An 18,758-nucleotide genomic window follows, 5' to 3' on the forward strand; every position below is an offset into this window, starting at 1 on the left:
GAGGGAAATTCCTCTGAGCTACAGCACGTTGATCGGAAGGCGGGCCTCCGCCGCCGACCAAACCCCCTGCACCGTCCGGGTCTGCAGAACACCACCCCAACCTAGGAGGCTGGTGACGACTGTCCAGGAGATCGGAAGAAAGGACCTCCCTGAAATCAAGTTTTGGGGGGTAAGCCAACCCGAGGAGGCAGACGGACTCGAGAGGCCAGACTGTGCAACGTCCTGTCCCAAAAAGGACAGAATCGCCCGCTGTAGAGGCTGAGTGTAAAACTGGGCAAAGGGGCCACCATCAGCCCCAGAACCCAGATGGAGAGTCGTCGAGAGCGCAGTAGGAGAGATACAGACTCCTGAATTCGAGAGGACTTGGAACTCGGCAGGAATATCCGAGCTGCCCTGGTGTCCAGAAACATCCCTAGGAAGGTCAACCTCTGTGAGGGAAGAAGAGATGAATTCTGGACATTGATCAGCCAGCCAAACTGCTCCAGAGTCTGAACAGTGATCCAGACGCTGTCCCTGGCCTGGGGAAGGGAGGAAGCCTTTATCAGTATGTCGTCCAGTTAGGGCAACAGAGATATGCCCCTGGTACGGAGGAGCGCCAAGATCTTCGTGAATACCCGAGGGGCCGTAGCCAGCCCAAAGGGCAGGGCGACAAACTGGTAATGCTGCCCGCCGACAGCAAAGTGCAGAAACCTGTGGTGAGATTCTGCTATACGGACATGCAAATAGGCGTCTGGTATGTCCACCGACGCAAGGAATTCCCCTGGAAGAAGAGAAGCAATAACGGATCGGAGGGACTCCATCCGGAACCTCCGGACCCGCAGAGACCTGTTTAACAGCTTCAGATCTAGAACAGGACGCACCGATCCCTCCTTCTTTGGCACCACGAATAGGTTGGAGTAGAAACCTGCGTCTTGCTCCTCCAAGGGAACTGGGATAATCACTCCCCTGTCCAAAAGGGAAGAGACCGCCTGCAAAAGAGCTGAAGCTCGGACCGGATCCCCCGGAACCCAAGAGAAGAGAAGAAACGCTCCGGAGGCCTGGAATTCTATTTTGTAACCAGATGTTAAAATTTCCAGGGCCCAGGCGTCCTGGATATGAGCTCTCCAAACCTGTTGAAAGGAGAGCAATCGGCCCCGCACCATAAGAGGTGTGGGCGCCCCTTCAGGCGGAAGACTGCTTGGGAGCAGCAGGGCGGGCTGACTGTGGCCGCGGTCACCAGGAAAGCTGGGGCTTAAAGGCAGGTTTCTTACGGGAGTCCTGAGAGCCACCCGGGAAGGGGGCCGCCGCAGATCTGGAAGAGGAGAAGCGACGAAAGGACTGGTTCCTAGAACCGGAGGACCGACCTCCAAAAGGTGCGCTTGGATTTAGATTGGGGCAGGTTGGTACTCTTGCCCCCGTCGCGTCCGAGATGATCTCGTCCACTTAGCACCAAAAAGCCTGGAACCCGAAAAGGGGAGGTTAGTGAGGGAACGCTTAGAGGAAGCGTTAGCGTCCCAAACCTTCAACAAGACTTCTCTACGCTGTGTGACCGAAAAAGCCGAGATACGCGCAAAGAGAATGCTAACATCAAAGGAAGCTTCGCAACTTCGTCGCCTGCGACATCTGGAGGACAAAATTCAAGGTGTCCGCAGAGGCATCCTGCTGCGCCAGGTCCTGATGGGGGCGCTGCATCCATACGGAAAGCACTCTGGATACCCAGGCCAAGGCGAAAGCGGGCGGCAGGCCAGTGCCCGCCAGAGTGAAGATGGCTTTGGACAGAAAATCCAAACACCTGTCCACTGCATCCCGTAGAGACGAACCGTCCAAGACAGGAATGGACGTATTTTTAGCTAATCTGGCCACAGGCGGGTCAACCTTAGGAGAAGACCACTGCTGCACATTTTCTGCAGGAAATGGATAAAGAGTATCCATAAGTTTCGTAGCAGAAAAACGATGTTTCGGGAGGTCCCAGGCCTTAGAGAGGACCTTGTCGAACTCGCCATGTATGGGGAATACAACTGTTTGAGGTTTCCTCGAGTGGAAAAGGGTTAATTACTCTTACCGGTAATTGGATTTTCCAATAGCCTCCCCAACGGCACTTAACAGGAGGGTGTCCCCGCCCCAGGACAGGAAACAACACAGAAGCTTGAAGCATAAAAGGCCTCCTCTCCTTACCTAAGTCAGTAAATAGAGTACACGGTAGAGATGCCAAACAAAAAAGATTTATATATTAATTCATATACAAACCACAAGACACTCAGAAAATATTGCATAAGGGAGGGAAATCCCAGTGCCGTTGGGGAGGCTATTGGAAAATCCAATTACCGGTAAGAGTAATTAACCCTTTTCCCGGCGCCTCCCCAACGGCACTTAACAGGAGGATTATTAGAGAAATAAATCTAGGGGGGACCACTGCAGAAAGGATTCTGTGTCCAAAAGAGGTCCTGGTTATGGACCACATCCAATTTATAAGGTTTGAAGAAAGTCATCGGATTTGCCCATGCTGCTGCTCTACAGATCTGTTTGATAGAGACGGAGGCAGATTCGGCCCAAGAAGCTGACACGGCTTGTTGAATGGGCTTTAAGGCCTGCTGGAGGTTCTTGATTCTGCTGAGTATAACATAAGGATATAGTGTCCCTGATCCATCTGGCAATTGAGGCTTTGCTGGCTGCGTTACCTTTATTAGGTCCCTGGTACTGGACATGGAGATGGTCTGAATTCCTAAATTTATCAGAACATTTTAGGTAGGCCAGAACGCATCGTCTTACATCTAAGTTATGAAACTTTTGCTCTTGATCAGATGAAGGCTTGGCACAAAATGATGGTAAGGTAATTTCTAGGTTACAGTGGAAATTGGATACCACCTTCGGGAGAAAGGACGGGCAGTGCTTCAGTATGATGCGATCGTCAAGAATCTGCAGATAAGGAGAACGGCAGGAGAAAGCCTGGATTTCCCCAATTCTTCTGGCTGTAGTGATTGCAAGAAGGAAGGTAGTCTTCAGAGTCAGGAGCTTCAGGGAGATTTCCTCAATGGGCTTAAAAGGAGGATTCCTCAAGACCGAGAGGACTAAAATTTAAGTCCCAAGGAGGGACAGAAGCACGGATAGTAGGAGAGAGTCTCTGATTGCCCCTTTAATGAAACGTTTGATTAAAGGGTGCTCCGATAACTTAGTGTCCAGGAAGACCCCTAGAGCCGTAATCTGGACTTTAAGAGTTGAAGGCTTGAGGCCTTTCTCCAGGCCAGACTGTAGAAAATCTAGTATCTTGGGGATATTATCTAAGGCTTCCTGGTGGATCTCATCTCCTGCAAACAGTAAAAAGGCTTTCCAAGCCCTGAGGTAATTTTAGAGGTTATTTTCTTTCTGCTTTTCAATAAGGTGGATATTACAGCGTCAGAGAGACCTCTGTTCTTCAGACTTAGCCGCTCAATTTCCAGGCAGTCAATCTCAGATGAGCGACCTCTGGATGAGGGAACGGGCCTTGGTGTAGGAGACCTGGACTCACAGGAAGGGTCCAGGATATTCCGGACGAGAGAAGCAGCGGGAACCATGCTCTTCTGGGCCAGTAAGGAGCAATCAAAATTATTTGTATATTTTCTTCTACTACCTTCATTAAGGTCCTTGGAATCAGGCTGAAGGGAGGAAATGCGTATAGGAGTCCCTGAGGCCAAGGGCGAGACAGAGCGTCTAAGATATCTGGATGGTCCTGAGGAGATGGGGAACCAAACCGCGCCACTTTCCGATTGACCTTGTTTGCGAACAGGTCTATAACGGGCGTGCCCCATTTTTCCGTGATCTGAAGAAATACCTTGGTGTTCAAGGACCATTCGCCCTCTTTCAGAGTCTGCCTGCTGAGGTAGTCTGCTATTAAATTGTTGCTCCCTTTCAGGTGAACCGCCGTAAATTTCTGACCATAGAAATATTTTTCTTGTTATCGATGCCAGAGCTTTGTTTCGGGTACCGCCCTGTTGGTTTAGCTAGGCAGTATTGGTTTAGATAGGTAGTATTGTCCGAAAGGACCTTTATGTGACCAAGAGGCCTTCTTTCCTATATTGCTAGAAGGACCTTGTGAACCGCTGTTAGTTCTCTTAAAATTTGAAGAGGCGTCTGCCATAGAATGGTCCCAGATGCCCTGAACCACCATATGTTGGGTATGACCTCCCCAGCCTCGACTGCTGGCGTCTGTAGTAACCACAAGCTGATCTTCCTGACGCCAAAAGACCCCCGTCTGAAGATTTTTCTTTATTTTCCACCAGGCCAGAGAGTACTTCACTTGGGGGGGAATAATGACTCTTCTGTCTAAGGTACCTTTCTCACCGTTCCATGTATCCAGTAGGAAAGCCTGTAGAATTCTGGTGTGGCTTTGTGCCCACCTGACTGCAGGAATTGTTGCTGTTAGTGATCCCAACAAGGTCATGACGTCCCTGATGGTCGTGGTTCTTAAATCGCAGAAACGACTGACTTTCTGATACATGGCTGTCTGCTTTTCTTCGGGGAGAAAGGACATTAGTGAGCAGGAATCGAGAAGGACTCCTAAAAACAAAACAAAAAAAAAAAAAAACACAAGAACTTTCTCTGAGAAGGAGTGAAATCCGATTTTTTTTTTACATTTATTACCCATCCCAGATCTGTGAAGGTAGCCTGGACCATCTTTAGGTGGGAGATAAGACGGTCTTCTGAATCTGCTGCAATCAAAAAATCATCCAGGAATGGGACGATTAAGATACCTTGTAGATGCAGGTGAGCCGTTACTTCCGCAATAACTTTCGGAAAAATTCTTGGGGCCGATGCTAGGCCAAAGGGCAGAGCCTGAAACTGAAAGTGACTGAGGTGGCCTCTTAAAAAGACTGCAATTCTGAGGAATTTTTGATGATCTTCGGATATGGGAACATGGTAGTAGGCATCTTGCAGGTCCATCGTTACCATGTAACAAAATTGAGGCAGAAGATTTTCTGTCAATCTGATGGTTTCCATCTTGAACCTCTTGTAGGTCAAGGATTTGTTTAGATTTTTCAGGTTTATGATTAGCCTGAAGGAACCTCCTGTTTTTGGACCAAAAAGACTGGGGAATAAAATCCCTGTTGATGTTGGTGCTCTGAAACAGGAAGCAAGACTTCTTTTTGGATCAGGTTCATTATTTCGGATTCCAGACACAGTTCTTCTCTTCTGGGTAATGGATTGTTTATAATGAAATGCTGCGGTGAGTAAGAATCGAATTCCAGTCTGAAACCTTCTTGAATGGAGGCAAAAATCCAAGGGCAGGTTCCGATTTTTTCCCAGCTTGGGGCGAAACTTCTCAGTCTTGCCCCTACCTGACCTTTGGCGTCATTGGGAGGATTTGGATGATTTATCTGGATTGAAAAGGAACCCTTTTTGTCTTCCTTTTGAAGCCTGCCATCTTCCTGAGGATTATCATCTTTTTTTGGTCCCCTCTGGGCTTGTTTTGGGAACGAAAAGACCGTCTCTGGTGGAAATATTTTGGCTCTGAAGGGAAACCTTTTTTCTTGTCGGACGCTTTTTCCAATATGTCGTCCAAGACAGATCCAAAAAGTCTATCCCCCTCACAAGGGATTGAGCACAGGCGATTTTTTGAATCTGTATCACCTGACCAGGATCGAAGCCATACAGCTCTGCGGGTGGCATTTGATATAGCTGCGGATCTTGCGGAAAGCTTTACCAAGTCAGCTGAGGCATCCGCTAGGAAATTTGAGGCTTTTTTGAGTACGGAGAGGGACGCCAGGATCTCTTCTCTGGGGGTGCCCGCGGCCAAATGATCTTCTAGTTTAGACAACCACACCGATAAGGACCTTGCGGTACAGGTGGCTGAGATACTAGGCCTGAACATGGCTGTATTCATCTCCCAGGCTCTTTTTAGCAGACTCTCGCACTTTTTATCCATCGGGTCATGTAATAGACCCATGTCTTCAAATGGTAGTGAAGATTTCTTTAAAATTTGAGCCACGGCCCATCAATCTTGGGGGTTTTATCCCAAAGGCTGGAATCAGATTCAGCGAACGGGTATTTTCTTTTAAACGAACCTGAAACAGGCGTACGCTTTTCAGGGTCCTTCCACTCTCTGGATATGAGCGATTTAATATTATTGTGCACTGGAAAAACCCGCCTTTTCCTCTCCCCCAGACCTTGGAACATCTGGTCCTGTAAGGAAATACTTTCCTTGGTATCTTCCAGGTTCATAGTACCTCTTATGGTTTTCAAGAGACCCTGGGTGTCTTCTGGGAAAAATAACTGATTCGTCTTCTGAGGAGTCAGAAATATCACTGGAGGTAATCTCTCCCTCGTCTAACTCTGGCCCATAACAGGATACGAGAGATTTACGGGAAGTAGAGGCCTGGGGGGGATGAAGGCGGCAGCCTGGATTCTACTGCTGCATTCACTTCTTCCTTAATAATATTGCGCATAGATTCCAGAATGGAAGGGGATTCTTCTGACACAATTTTCTCAGTGCATTTTGAACATAGTGATTTTTTGCCTTTAGAGACAAAGGATTTTCGGCAAATTGCACATTTTTTGCTGTTTGATTCCGACCCAGGTGCCTTGGCAATGGAGGTTTCTCTGCCCTAAGAGGAATCACAAGGGGTTAAAATGGAAATATAAGAGATTTCCTCCAGCACCAGGCACCCAGGGTGAAAAAAGGTATAATCCAGACAGAGAGGAGGCTTACCGGGCTAAGGGCGACAGAGGCTAGATCCATTGGCTTGCGGGCAGCGTCGACTTCGATAGGGGCCGACATCCCAGACCTGGAACACCACAGGGAGGAAAAACGGCAGGTTCCCGGTCTTTATTTCAAATGCCGGCATCGCGGCTTGAGCCCTGGGCTGCCTTATCAGGGAAGGACTTACGCCGTTGATGGAGAAGGGAGGCGAATGCGTCCCCGAGGCCCCCTATCCTGTGCGCGGTCCTCCCAGACTGGGGAAGACACCAGACCGCGCACCCATGCTAGGATCCTGGAACGTATCAGGAGGAGCTTCCGCGCGACTCGGGGACAGGAAACAACAGGAGAGGAGGCCTTTTATGCTTCAAGCTTCCATGTTGTTTCCTGTCCTGGGGCGGGGACACCCTTCTGTTAAGTGCCGTTGGGGAGGCGCCAGGAAAAGAGGGAATTCCTGGCTACCAGCGGAAGGAGATTCCCCCTGGATATCGAAAATATCCCGGACCGCCCCCACCAAGTCTGCCACCATAGTGGACATCTTGGGCGAGGGCTCCAGCTCTGTATCCTCGTCAGAACTGGATCTCTCCTCTTCCAATCTATGATCTCTGCGAGGAGGGGAAGTGTCTGACCGGGCCTCTAGGCGAGGAGGGGAAGCTGAATCATCCGAGGAAGGATGCTGCTGTGTACGCTGCCTCTTAGTGGTTGAGCGTCCTCTGTGGGAACCACTGGGAAGCGGTATGGTGGTAGCCGCAGGATCCGTAGACGCCATGCGTTCCATGAAGGCCATGGCGGCCCGAGAGACTTGGGCTAAGTCAGCGGAAATGGCAGAGGCCCAAGCGGGTTCCGCGGGCTCCGACAGGGCGGAGGGAGGACTGGGCTGAGTGAGAGGGGGAGGAGAGGATGATTCTGTCCAGAGGCAAGGCAAGAGTCACAGGACCCAGAGACCGAAAGTGGCAAGCCGCAAACTTTACATAGCCGCAGTGGGGCCAGAGGGGCCGACTTGGATTTTTGTAAGGCCCCAGGTTTTGGCATGATGGCGGTAATCCTGCAATGGAAGGGGCGAGGGTCTCCTACCGTTCCTGCAGCACGCAACCGGGACAGAGTGGAGCTGGGAGCAGCCTAGAGCGCTGAGCCGGAAGTAGCAGAAGACAGAGCGCTGCCCACAAATCGCGTCAGGAGGCGCGAAACCCGCGCACAGGAAATATGAAAATAAGAAGACGCGGCTGCCAGAAGGGTAGGAGGTTCCGCCCCCTAGACAACGTCGAGGGAAGCCGGGAAGTTGCCGCTTATGTAGCGATGCCCCAGACAGGTAGCCTCTCCCCCCTCAAACCCCCCACCACACGGCCCTAGCGTCACACCGGGAGACAGAGGAGGCAGTGTACTTATCTGCGTTCTGTAGTCTTCGCCCTCAAATCCACACCAGCGGAGGTCACCTCTCAGTCAGCTGGCACAAGGAGTGGCAGTGATCTGGAGGAGGGCAGGAAGGTGACCCCCAATCTGGTAGGCCGCCGGAGCTGCAGATCGAGCCCGATTCCACTTAACTTCTGGGGGAGGGTGGGAGGTAGCCGGGGACGTCAATTCGACCCCGGCGCTTGCTCCACAGAGAGACCAGGGAAGCAAAATTGCAACCCTGCGTCCCTGCAGAAAAAAATTAACGGGAGTAGAGAGAATGTCATCCTCCTTATCAGACACTAAGCAAGATCTGGGGTCCTTCTGATGGAACATGGGGGTATAGCCCAGGGAGGGGGAGCTTTCTTTTTCTATTTGCATAGTGTCTCCTCCAAGTAATGACCTAGGCTATACCCATGGTCTGGGTCCCCCAATGAAATGTGCGAGAAAGGAATATGTACTCTTACCCTAGAGGGTCAAGGCAAAAATAAATACCTGGTTATGTTGTCACATAATACTATAGCTGCCTAAACACACATTATATACAGACAGGCTACACAGTTCAATTTTCCATACAAATGATCCCCCAACTCAAATCACCATCCCAGACTGAATTGGCTGACTGGGGACACATTTTGACAGAGAGATCTGAACACTTGATTAAAAAAATAAAACGGGTAAACTGAGGCATTATTGAGTTAGGATTTGCTTGACTTGACCATTGTTCATTATATATAACAATTCATCAATTGGCCATCTACAGATTACCTCACAAGTCTTTTCCACTAAACCCGTGTTTCTTCAGATGCAACAAAACTGATAAAAATCTATTTTTAAAACTCTGTACTCCAATGACCTCTGGAGTCAAGAGAGTCTTCACATTGTACATAAGTCATGCTGTCCTGTACCCAACCATGTCCCTCCAATCTTGATTGACATCTCCCCAGCTGCCATAGTCACAAGGCCCCCCTAAATCTCCACTGCACATGCCCTAGGGAATTTAAAGGGACACTGACAGGCCCAATAAGCATATTTAGGTATATATATATGACAGTACAGGTCTTATAAAGTGTATTAAAATCATCTAAGTATCCCCCCTGTCCACCTTATAAATACCGAAAACTAAAGTTTTATAACCTGCTTGTCTCGTCTCCAATCTGCCCAAGGGGCGGCGTTTCATCTCAAAATGCGCCCAGCCAGCCGCTCCCAACTGCCGTTCTGAAGCCCCGCCCAGCTCATCAATATTCACTTCGCTGGGCGGCGGCTACAACTCTCCCCGACTCAAGTGCCCGGCGCATGCGCATAAAGTAGAGGCTGCAGCGGCCTCTAAGACGCAGACTGTCTGTACGCAGGCGCGCTGTGACCCCGGCCGGGCGCATGCGCTGAAGATTAGACGGAGGACGTGCCCAGAGGATTGAATTGGCCATGCGCAGGATCTTGAGTCGGGGAGAGTTGTAGCCGCCGCCCAGCTTCAGAACGGCAGTTGGGAGCGGCTGGCTGGGCGCATTTTGAGATGAAACGCCGCCCCTTGGGCAGATTGGAGACGAGACAAGCAGGTTATAAAACTTTCGTTTTCGGTATTTATAAAGGTGGACAGGGGGGATACTTAGATGATTCTAATACACTTTAGAAGACCTGTACTGTCATATATATACCTAAATATGCTTATTGGGCCTGTCAGTGTCCCTTTAAGGCAATGGTGCATGTGCAAGATTTGGAGGAGCCTAGTGGGAATTCCAGAGGATGAAAGGATGGCAATGAAGACTGGAGGAGCAGAGTTGGAGAATGGACAGCGGACTTATGTACAGTGTGAACGCCTCCTTGACTTTTCCCAGGTCTTTAGTATACAACTTGCAGTGGTTTTATTTTATCACTTTTGCTGCATCTAAAGAAAAGGACATGCTTGGAAAGACTGCCAGGTCATCTTTGCTGGTATGGTGGCGGTTTAGGGTATTAAAATGACCTGACGGGTTCCCTTTAATTATCCTCCTAATCAGATGAAATGTTCAGCTAAAAGTCTGTTACTCTGAAAAAGTGAAGAACCAGAAATGTAGTCCAGAAGAGCAGCTCCCTAAATCATATGTACGGGTATTTGAAAAGTCACTTTTTGAGAACTAGGGCATCTTACCTTTTTCTTCCGTTCTTTTGGTTTCATTTTGGTAGGCGATACATCTTTCTCCTCAGCTCCCTTTTTCCTTTCTTTTTTACTTTGCTTCTGCTTGAACTTTTCATTGCCTTCTTCATCGTCAGAGCTGCTTTCAGCTTTCTTGTTTTTTAGTTTAGGCGTTTTCTTTGGCGGCTGCAAATTTATTCCCGCATCAGCAGTCCAGTCGGAATAATCACTTGAGTAGTCACTGAAAAGAGTAAAATGTAAATCTGTGGACATTTGTTCCAGCACAGATTCAAGGAGAATACAGATATGGAGCAAATTATAAAGACTAAGGACACCTTTGGGGCCTTTTTTATCATTGTATTCTACATATCATGGACTAAAAAGCACTTTATTAGACTTTCAACAGTTTAGTCTTCAGCTTTCACTGCCACTGTAGACTGTCCCTCTTTCTTCTTTTCACTCTGAAATTCATCAGAGAGCTGGTCTGGCAGCTCGATTTGTAGCCCTTATCTATACTTTCCTGACAGCTCATGAACACTTATTTAGCATAAAGAAGAGTTCATGGACTGTCAGGAGTAAAGTCATAATGGCCACATATCGAACAGTCACAGCAGCTGGAATTCAAAGAAAAGCAACCATCTGCAAAGCAGTGAAAACTGAAGGGTGTAGAAGATAAATTGGTAAAATTTTAATACAAAAACAATGATTTCAAGCCCAAGATAAATAGAATAGAATATTAAAGAAATTCCCCAGAGTCCATAGCCAAATATGATAAATATATTTAGAGATGTCATCAATATGTAATCCATGTGGCCCAAAAACCAACAGCTGTGACTTTTGTTCCGGTCATCAGTGGACAACCCAGATTTTAGAAATGCCCAACCACAGTTATGCCACTATAATCATTGGGTAAACTTCTTTAAAGGGTTTCTACCATCAGAATTACTGTTATGTAGCTGACTGACATTAGCGATGTGCTAATGTCAGCATTACATAAAGGTCCATTCACACGTCCGTAAGTGTTCTACGGATCCGCAAAACAGGGACACTGGCAATGTGCAACAGTATGTTTTTTACATTGGTCCCTGCAGCCATTTTGCTAAAATACACTTTTAAAATATGCTAATGAGCCTCTAGGTGCTATGTGGGCGTAGATTCAGCACCTAGAGGCTCAGTCTACTCACCCTTTATCCCGCCCAGGTCCTCCGTTCTGCCCGCCCCGCTCCTTTTGATTGATGTCCAAGTTCCATGTATCGTTGAGGAAATCCTGCGCCTGCGCCGTTCACTTCTGTGTTCACCGAAGGCGCAATGAGTAAAGGCCGCGCTCCTGGTGCCGGCTTCCTCACTGTGACGTAGTCGGCGCAGTGAGGAAGCCGGCACCAGGAGCGCGGCCTTTACTCATTGCACCTTTACTCATTGCACCTGAGCTACAGAACAGTAATTCTGATGGTAGAAACCCTTTAAAGGGGTTATCTGGTTCAAGTGAACGGACTCTCCTTAGAATAGGCAATCAATATTAGCTTGGTGGAGGTCTGACCATCAGCACCTCGCTGACCAGCTGTTTGAAGGAGCCACGAAGCTGTAAAGAGCACTGCATTCCAGTTATTGTTTACCAAGTGGTGCTTGGTATTATGATTTGCTAGAGCTTCATACCATTCAAGTGAAAGACCGAGCTGGAATACCACGTACAGTCACTACGAAGGTGTGCTGGAGCAGTGTAAAGGGGGTAGGGCACTTGATCAGCTGGGGTACCAAAAAAATTTAAATAAAACCAAGAAACACTGTAGATCCAAAAAGGACAGGAAAGTAGAACATATTCACTCCTGTGTTAGTGAAAAATATGATGAAAAAAATCCAGCTCTTTAACAACAAGAGACACTTTATTGATGCGGTAAAAACTTTCCAATCCTCATGAGCAAGAATACAGTCTACATGTTTCGGACCTTCATATTTCAGTCCTTAACCCTTTAAGGACTCGGCCCTATTTCACCTTACGGACTTGGCCATTTTTTGCAAATCTGACCAGTGTTACTTTAAGTGCTAATAACTTTAAAACGCTTTGACTTATCCAGGCCATTCTGAGAATTTTTTTTCGTCACATATTGTACTTCATTACACTGGTATGAAGTTAAAAAAATTCATTTTTATTTATAAAAAAAATACCAAATTTACCAAAAATTTGTAAAGAATTGCAAATTTCCAAGTTTCAATTTCTCTACTTTTATAATACATAGTAATACCTCCAAAAATTATTATTACTTTACATTCCCCATATGTCTACTTCATGTTTAGATCATTTTGGGAATGATATTTTATTTTTTGGGGATGTTACAAGGCTTAGAAGTTTAGAAGCAAATCTTAAAAATTTTTCAGAAATTTTCAAAAACCCACTTATTAGGGACCAGTTCAGGTCTGAAGTCACTTTGCGAGGCTAACATAATAGAAACTACCCAAAAATTACCCCATTCTATAAACTAGACCCCTCAAGGTATTCAAAACTGATTTTTACAAACGTCATTAACCCTTTAGGTGTTCCACAAGAGTTATTGGCAATGGAGATGAAATTTCAGAATTTCAATTTTTTGGCAAATTTTCCATTTTTCCCAGTAACAAAGCAAGGGTTAACAGCCAAACAAAACTCAATATTTATGGCCCCGATTCTGTAGTTTACAGAAACACCCCATATGTGGTCGTAAACAGCTGTATAGGCAAACGGCAGGGCGCAGAAAGAAAGGAATGCCATACGGTTTTTGGAAGGCAGATTTTGCTGGACTGTTTTTTTTGACACCATGTCCCATTTAAAGCCCCCCTGATGCACCCCTAGAATAGAAACTCCAAAAAAAGTGTCCCCATTTTAGAAACTACGGGATAGGGTGGCAGTATTGTTGGTATTAGTTTAGGGTACATATGATTTTTTGTTGCTCTATATTACACTTTTTGTGAGGCAAGATAACAAGAAATAGCTGTTTTGGCACCGTTTTTATTTTTTGTTATTTACAACATTCATCTGACAGGTTAGATCATGTGATATTTTTATAGACCAGGTTGTCACGGATGCGGCGATACAGAATATGTATACTTTTTTTTTATTTATGTAAGTTTTACACAATAACAGCTTTTTTAAAACAAAAAAAAATGATGTTTTAGTGTCTCCATATTCTGAGCCATAGTTTTTTTTATTTTTTGGGCGATTATCTCAGGTAGGGGCTCATTTTTGGCAGGATGAGGTGACCGCTAGATTGGTACTATTTTGGAGGGCAAACGCCTTTTTGATCGCTTGCTGTTGTACTTTTTGTGATGTAAGGTGACAAAAAAATTGTTTATTTAGCACAGTTTTTATTTTTTACGGTGTTCATCTGAGGGGTTAGGTCATGTGATATGTTTATAGAGCCGGTCGATACGGACGCGGCGATACCTAATATGTATACTTTCTCCCCCCCCCCCCTTCCCTATTTTTTACCAATTTTTTTTAACTTTATTTGGGGAAAATTACGTTTTTGTTTATTTTTACTTGAAACTAATTTTTTTGGGGGGGAAACAATTTTCTAAACTTTTTTTTTTCACTTTATTTTTTGTCCCACTTTGGGACTTGAACTTTTGGGGGTCTAATCCTTTACAATGCATTCCAATACTCCTGTATTGGAATGCATTGGCTGGATGAGTAATACAGTGAGTATTACTCATACAGCTTCCGGCCTGTGAGATCCAGAGGGCTGGATCTCACAGGCTCTTCACCGGAAGGCAGCACGATGCCTCAGGAAAGCATCGCGCTGCCTTCCCTGCCATCGGGTCCCCCCCTTCCCCGCAGCCCCATGGGGACCCGATGGCACTGCCGACTACCGCCGCCCGCACACTTAAAGAGGACCTTTCACTACTCTACAAACTAAAAACGAACTATATCAGTGGGCAGAGCGGCGCCCAGGTGTCCCCCTGCACTTACTAGTATGTCTGGGCGCCGCTCCGTTCGCCCGGTATAGGCTCCGGTGTCTGCGCTCCCTCTGTTGTACTTGAGTGATTTCTTGTATGAGGTGTGTCCCTTGCTGCAGCGCTGGCCAATCGCAGCGCACAGCTCATAGCCAGGCTATGAGCTGTGCGCTGCGATTGGCCAGCACTGCAGCAAGGGACACGCCTCATACAAAAAAATCAGTCAGAGGGAGCGCAGACACCGGAGCCTATACCGGGCGAACGGAGCGGCGCCCAGACATACTAGTAAGTGCAGGGGGACCCCTGGGCGCCGCTCTGCCCACTGATATAGTTAGTTTTTAGTTTGTAGAGTAGTGAAAGGTCCTCTTTAAAAGCCGCAAACCGCAGGTCTGAATTGACCCCCACCGCGCATTTAGCCTAGGTGCCTGCTCAATGATTTGAGCAGGCACCAGGTTCCGATCACCGCCCGCCGGTGATCGGAACTATACATGATGTACCGGTACGTCATGGGTCCTTAAGGACTCGGGATCCATGCTGTACCGGTACGTCATGGGTCCCTAAGGGGTTAATCATGACATGAGTAACACATACTAAGCAGTTACTTATATACTCCTCTCACACCAATCCGTGGAGGTTTAGATATCACATGGCTGTTAACTCCTTAGTAGGATCGGAACATCCAATATTCTTAAAAAAAGCTTATTCACAAACTAATCAAATCAGAAACAAAGAACTTTTTTTTCAATGCAATGTAATAAACAGGTATGTACTTCGTTATATTGTAGGATTAAATCCTGTCTTTTGTTTAAACCTGTTGGAATGCAAGTGCTGAGTTGGAACATCCAGAAAGCCTCTCTGTTAAGAAGCTTCTTCAATGATCTCCACCTCGTAAGGGAGCTGTAACCCTTTCTATGCCGAATGCACTCAAGGCTGAAAAATCGCCTCCATGCACTAGGGCAAAGTGCAGACTGGCAGCAGAGACGTTTCTTATTTTGAAATTAGGTATATCAGAAATAGGTTTTCTTATCCTGGTTTTAATAGCATTTGTTGTACAGTCTACATACTGGAGTGAGCAGACTTCACACGTAATTAAATATACAGCAAATTTAGTGTTACAATTCAGGTAAGCCTTAATTGCAAATTGCCTACCATTAGCCATAGATGCAAAAGTACAGCTTCTCTTCATGTGGCGGCAACAAATACATCTGCTATGTCCGCATTTATAACTTCCCTTATTAGATAGCAATGTTGGTTGTGTCCTGGGACTATCCGCATAAAGACTAGGGCTTAGTATATTTCCCAGTGTTGGCGCCCGTCGCGCCACACATTTAATACTGCTTTTTATGAACTTAGACCAGTATTTATCATAACTTAAAACAGGAAGGTGTTTTTTGATAATATGGCATATATCCCTATACTCCTCACTATAAACCGTGGAGAACATAATGGCATTCTCGCTGGACAGACCGCTACCATCTCGTTTGGATCGATGCGTATTGTCAGGAAAGATCAGAGCTTTTCTGTCCAGTGACAGCGCCATATCTCTCGGGCATACAATCTATGTTCTAGTCTCCTTTTAACTTTATTAGAGACCCTTTTAAATGTACCCACATCTGTACAATTACGTCTAGTGCGAATCATCTCCCGTTTGGGAATATTGTGGATAACATGTGGGGAGTGGCACGAGGTTACCAACAAAATTGTATTGACCGCTGTATCTTTCCTATAAGTGGAGGCGTGGATGCCAGACATACCTACATCACCCCTGAGAAACAAATCCAAGAAATGGACGGACTTAATGTCATATTGGCAGTCAAATGAGATAGCATCAAGACATTGGTTGAGGTAGGCAAAAAAGGAAGGTATATTTCACACAAAACTAATTAGGAGGGGAGGAGAAAGGTAAACAGCTGAAAACATGAAAAGTAGAGCTCTCTTTCTGGTACAACACATTACAAAGTTTTGCTTGTACTACCGAATTATGCAACGTTGTGTGAAAAGTTAGTGACCATTTCAGGATCGGACTGGCACACAGGGAAACAGATGAATCGCCTGTTGGGCCCCTGAACAAGGTAGACACCTAGTGCCTCACCCCCTGCACAAGTAGCACAGTAGACAGACTGCACTACATACAGACAGGCAACATACAGCAACTCAACCAAAGAGCATATAATAAAAAAGAGGCTAAGCTTATTATTACAGATGCATCAGATGGCTAAGACTACTTGTAGGTACAGAGGAAGGCCATCCAGTATCCTCTTTCATTAGGGACCCACCATATGGAAGCTGCTGTAGATGTCCCTGTAATCAATCATCTTCTTGCTGCCTGCCACTGTGTGAGCATATAATATTTCCATGTAGCTGTACAGTAGGCACCTAGAACAAATTTTACTGGTGGGCCATAGGCACCCTAGTCTGACTTTGAACCATTTAATATACCTTGAGCTACTGTCATCACCGTTCCAGTTTGGTTTGTCTTCATCTTCTGATGTTGCACCACTTGCTGCCACTGCCTCACTTTCAGCATCTGCTTCCTAGTTAAACAAAAAAAAAAAAAAGCATAGTAAAATAGTAAAATAAGTAAAGTAGTTAACATTTTCTTTAAAATGAAAAACAAAAACTGAAGCTACTGATTTGAGGCAAAGTTCCCGTATCCAGTTTTTTTGGACAAGAATAGGACAGTTCTATAGAGGGCAGGACGTTCCACAAAATGCGGAACATATGGCCGGAAGCCTTGTTTTGCGGACCGCAAAAAGCACAACCGCCGTGTGCATGAGCCCTTACACTAACAAGACAAAGCTCATGTCAAATGACATCTTATGAAGCCTAAACTAGATCATGTGTGTTTGGAACGGCTGACTGTACACCCCATTGGGGCAGTACAAAGCATTTATAAAGCATCAATCTGTAATATAGCATTATATGAACAATACATGGTAAAGTGCAAAACTCAAAGAAATGTAGTTAAGCAAAAGTTAAAATAGCAAATAATGTTGCTTTAGCCCAAGTACGATATGCATTAGAATAAGATAAGAGTTCTTTAACAGAGAGGGGCTGCCCCCGCTGCTCAGGAGGTTCCCCCTCTCACTTTGACAGGACCAGACATCTCGCCAGGCCATGGCACGGCTGCTGTGAGTAGCACCACAAAAACAGAGGCTCTGCTGCTGCTACTGGAAATGCAACTATGCCTGTGCAGTTACATACATGCACAGTCACTGCTCCAGTAGCAGGTGGCACAGGAGATTGACCGGGATGAGTGAGATGTCTGACCCTATTGAGCAGCGAGGACAGGCCCTCACTTATCAAGAAATCTGATGAATGAATCTATTCACTCATCTTTAATTAGAATACCAATTGATAATTGATCTACTAAACATCTCACATCTGATGAGCTATTTTCATTCTCTAGGTCTTCTGAAGGTCCAGCTTGTTCTTCTAAAGTAGCCCTTGTTCTATAGTTGTGCTGTCCAGCTTGCTGCTTTCTTGCATCTCCCGATTCTAATATAGGTTCATGAGAATTGTTCTGTATTAAAAAATAAAAATCGGTAGTTAGTCTTACCGGTAACATTCTTTCCAGGAGTCCAACATGACAGCACTCCTATGTGCTGTCATGGGGGACGTCCTGGAAATAATAATAAATGCAATGCAAAGATCCATAGGGTACAAACAATTGCTTTTACAATCACTTCATTCTTAAAGGGATTCTGTCACCAGATTTAACCCTATTAAGCTAGCTGACATTAGCAGTGTGCTAATGTCAGCTAAACCTAACTAGCCTATTCCTAAATTTATCTATGCCCCCGTTACGCCAGAAATCTAACGTTTATAATATGCCAATTAGCCTCTAGGCGCAGGCGCGGTGAGGGAAAGACTCTCGCAGGCTGTCAGCTTCCTCACCGCGCCTGCGCAAAATGCTGAACGGCGCGAGATTTCACCAGAGCATAGGGCTGGCAGACAGATGCGAGTGCTGCCTGGCCCTGTCAATCAGGACTTGGAGGGAGGCGACAAACGTGAGAGAACGGAGCCTTTAGGAGCAGGAACAAGACCCCTCCTACCTAGAGGCTAATTAGCATATTAGAAAAGTTAAATGTCAGCTAGCTTAATAGGGATAAATCTGGAGACAGAGTCCCTTTAAGTATAGTGGTCAGAGGGGGTTAAAACTACAAAGTTATTACTCAATTCCACAGTGATGTCTGTAGAGAAGATTGTAGCATGCCATAACACAGAAAAATTTTCACATTTTCCCAGAAGGGAGAGGTATTGTCATTATACCTTCCATGTCTATAAGATGTATTCATAGATTTGCCTAATAGAAAAAGCAGCAAAAACTGTGCAAAAAGATGCAACTAATTTGATTAATTTTCCAAATGAGGGTTTTTAACCCCTTATCAATATATGTAATACTACATCATGGTAGGAGCTCCGTACAGTATTAGAATGTATTGGCTCCAATGAGCCGAAGTTGTTGCTTTGCGAAGTCTCGCGAGACTTCACGCCGTAACTACATAAATAATTTGTACTGCAAAAAAAAAACATTTGGTTCCAAGTGGTACCTTGGAACTGAACCAGAGTTCGGGAAATGTTTTTTTACTAACTTCCGCTCATCGGAGCCAATATATTCTAATGCTGTCTGGAGCTCCTGCTCCATACAGTATTAGAACAAAGGTCATCAGTATCTGATTG

The 18,758-nt window shown here is 45.9% G+C and overlaps 1 protein-coding gene across 2 annotated transcripts in view; it reads right to left on the reverse strand.

Annotated features, from left to right (window-relative positions):
* The window catches only part of LOC120998137 (pleckstrin homology domain interacting protein), a 186,244-nt gene that overhangs the window by 92,553 nt on the left and 74,933 nt on the right, over window positions 1–18,758 (reverse strand). For both annotated transcript variants that reach the window (XM_040428675.1, XM_040428677.1), the window contains exons 21-23: window positions 17,458–17,598; window positions 16,515–16,609; window positions 10,167–10,392 (exon numbers count right to left, since the gene is read on the reverse strand). In XM_040428675.1, the coding sequence (XP_040284609.1) occupies window positions 10,167–10,392; window positions 16,515–16,609; window positions 17,458–17,598 (462 nt within the window). The remainder of the gene's footprint in view (window positions 1–10,166; window positions 10,393–16,514; window positions 16,610–17,457; window positions 17,599–18,758) is intronic.

The sequence above is a fragment of the Bufo bufo genome, chromosome 4 (genome assembly GCF_905171765.1).
Source record: "Bufo bufo chromosome 4, aBufBuf1.1, whole genome shotgun sequence".
Classification (NCBI taxonomy): domain Eukaryota; kingdom Metazoa; phylum Chordata; class Amphibia; order Anura; family Bufonidae; genus Bufo; species Bufo bufo.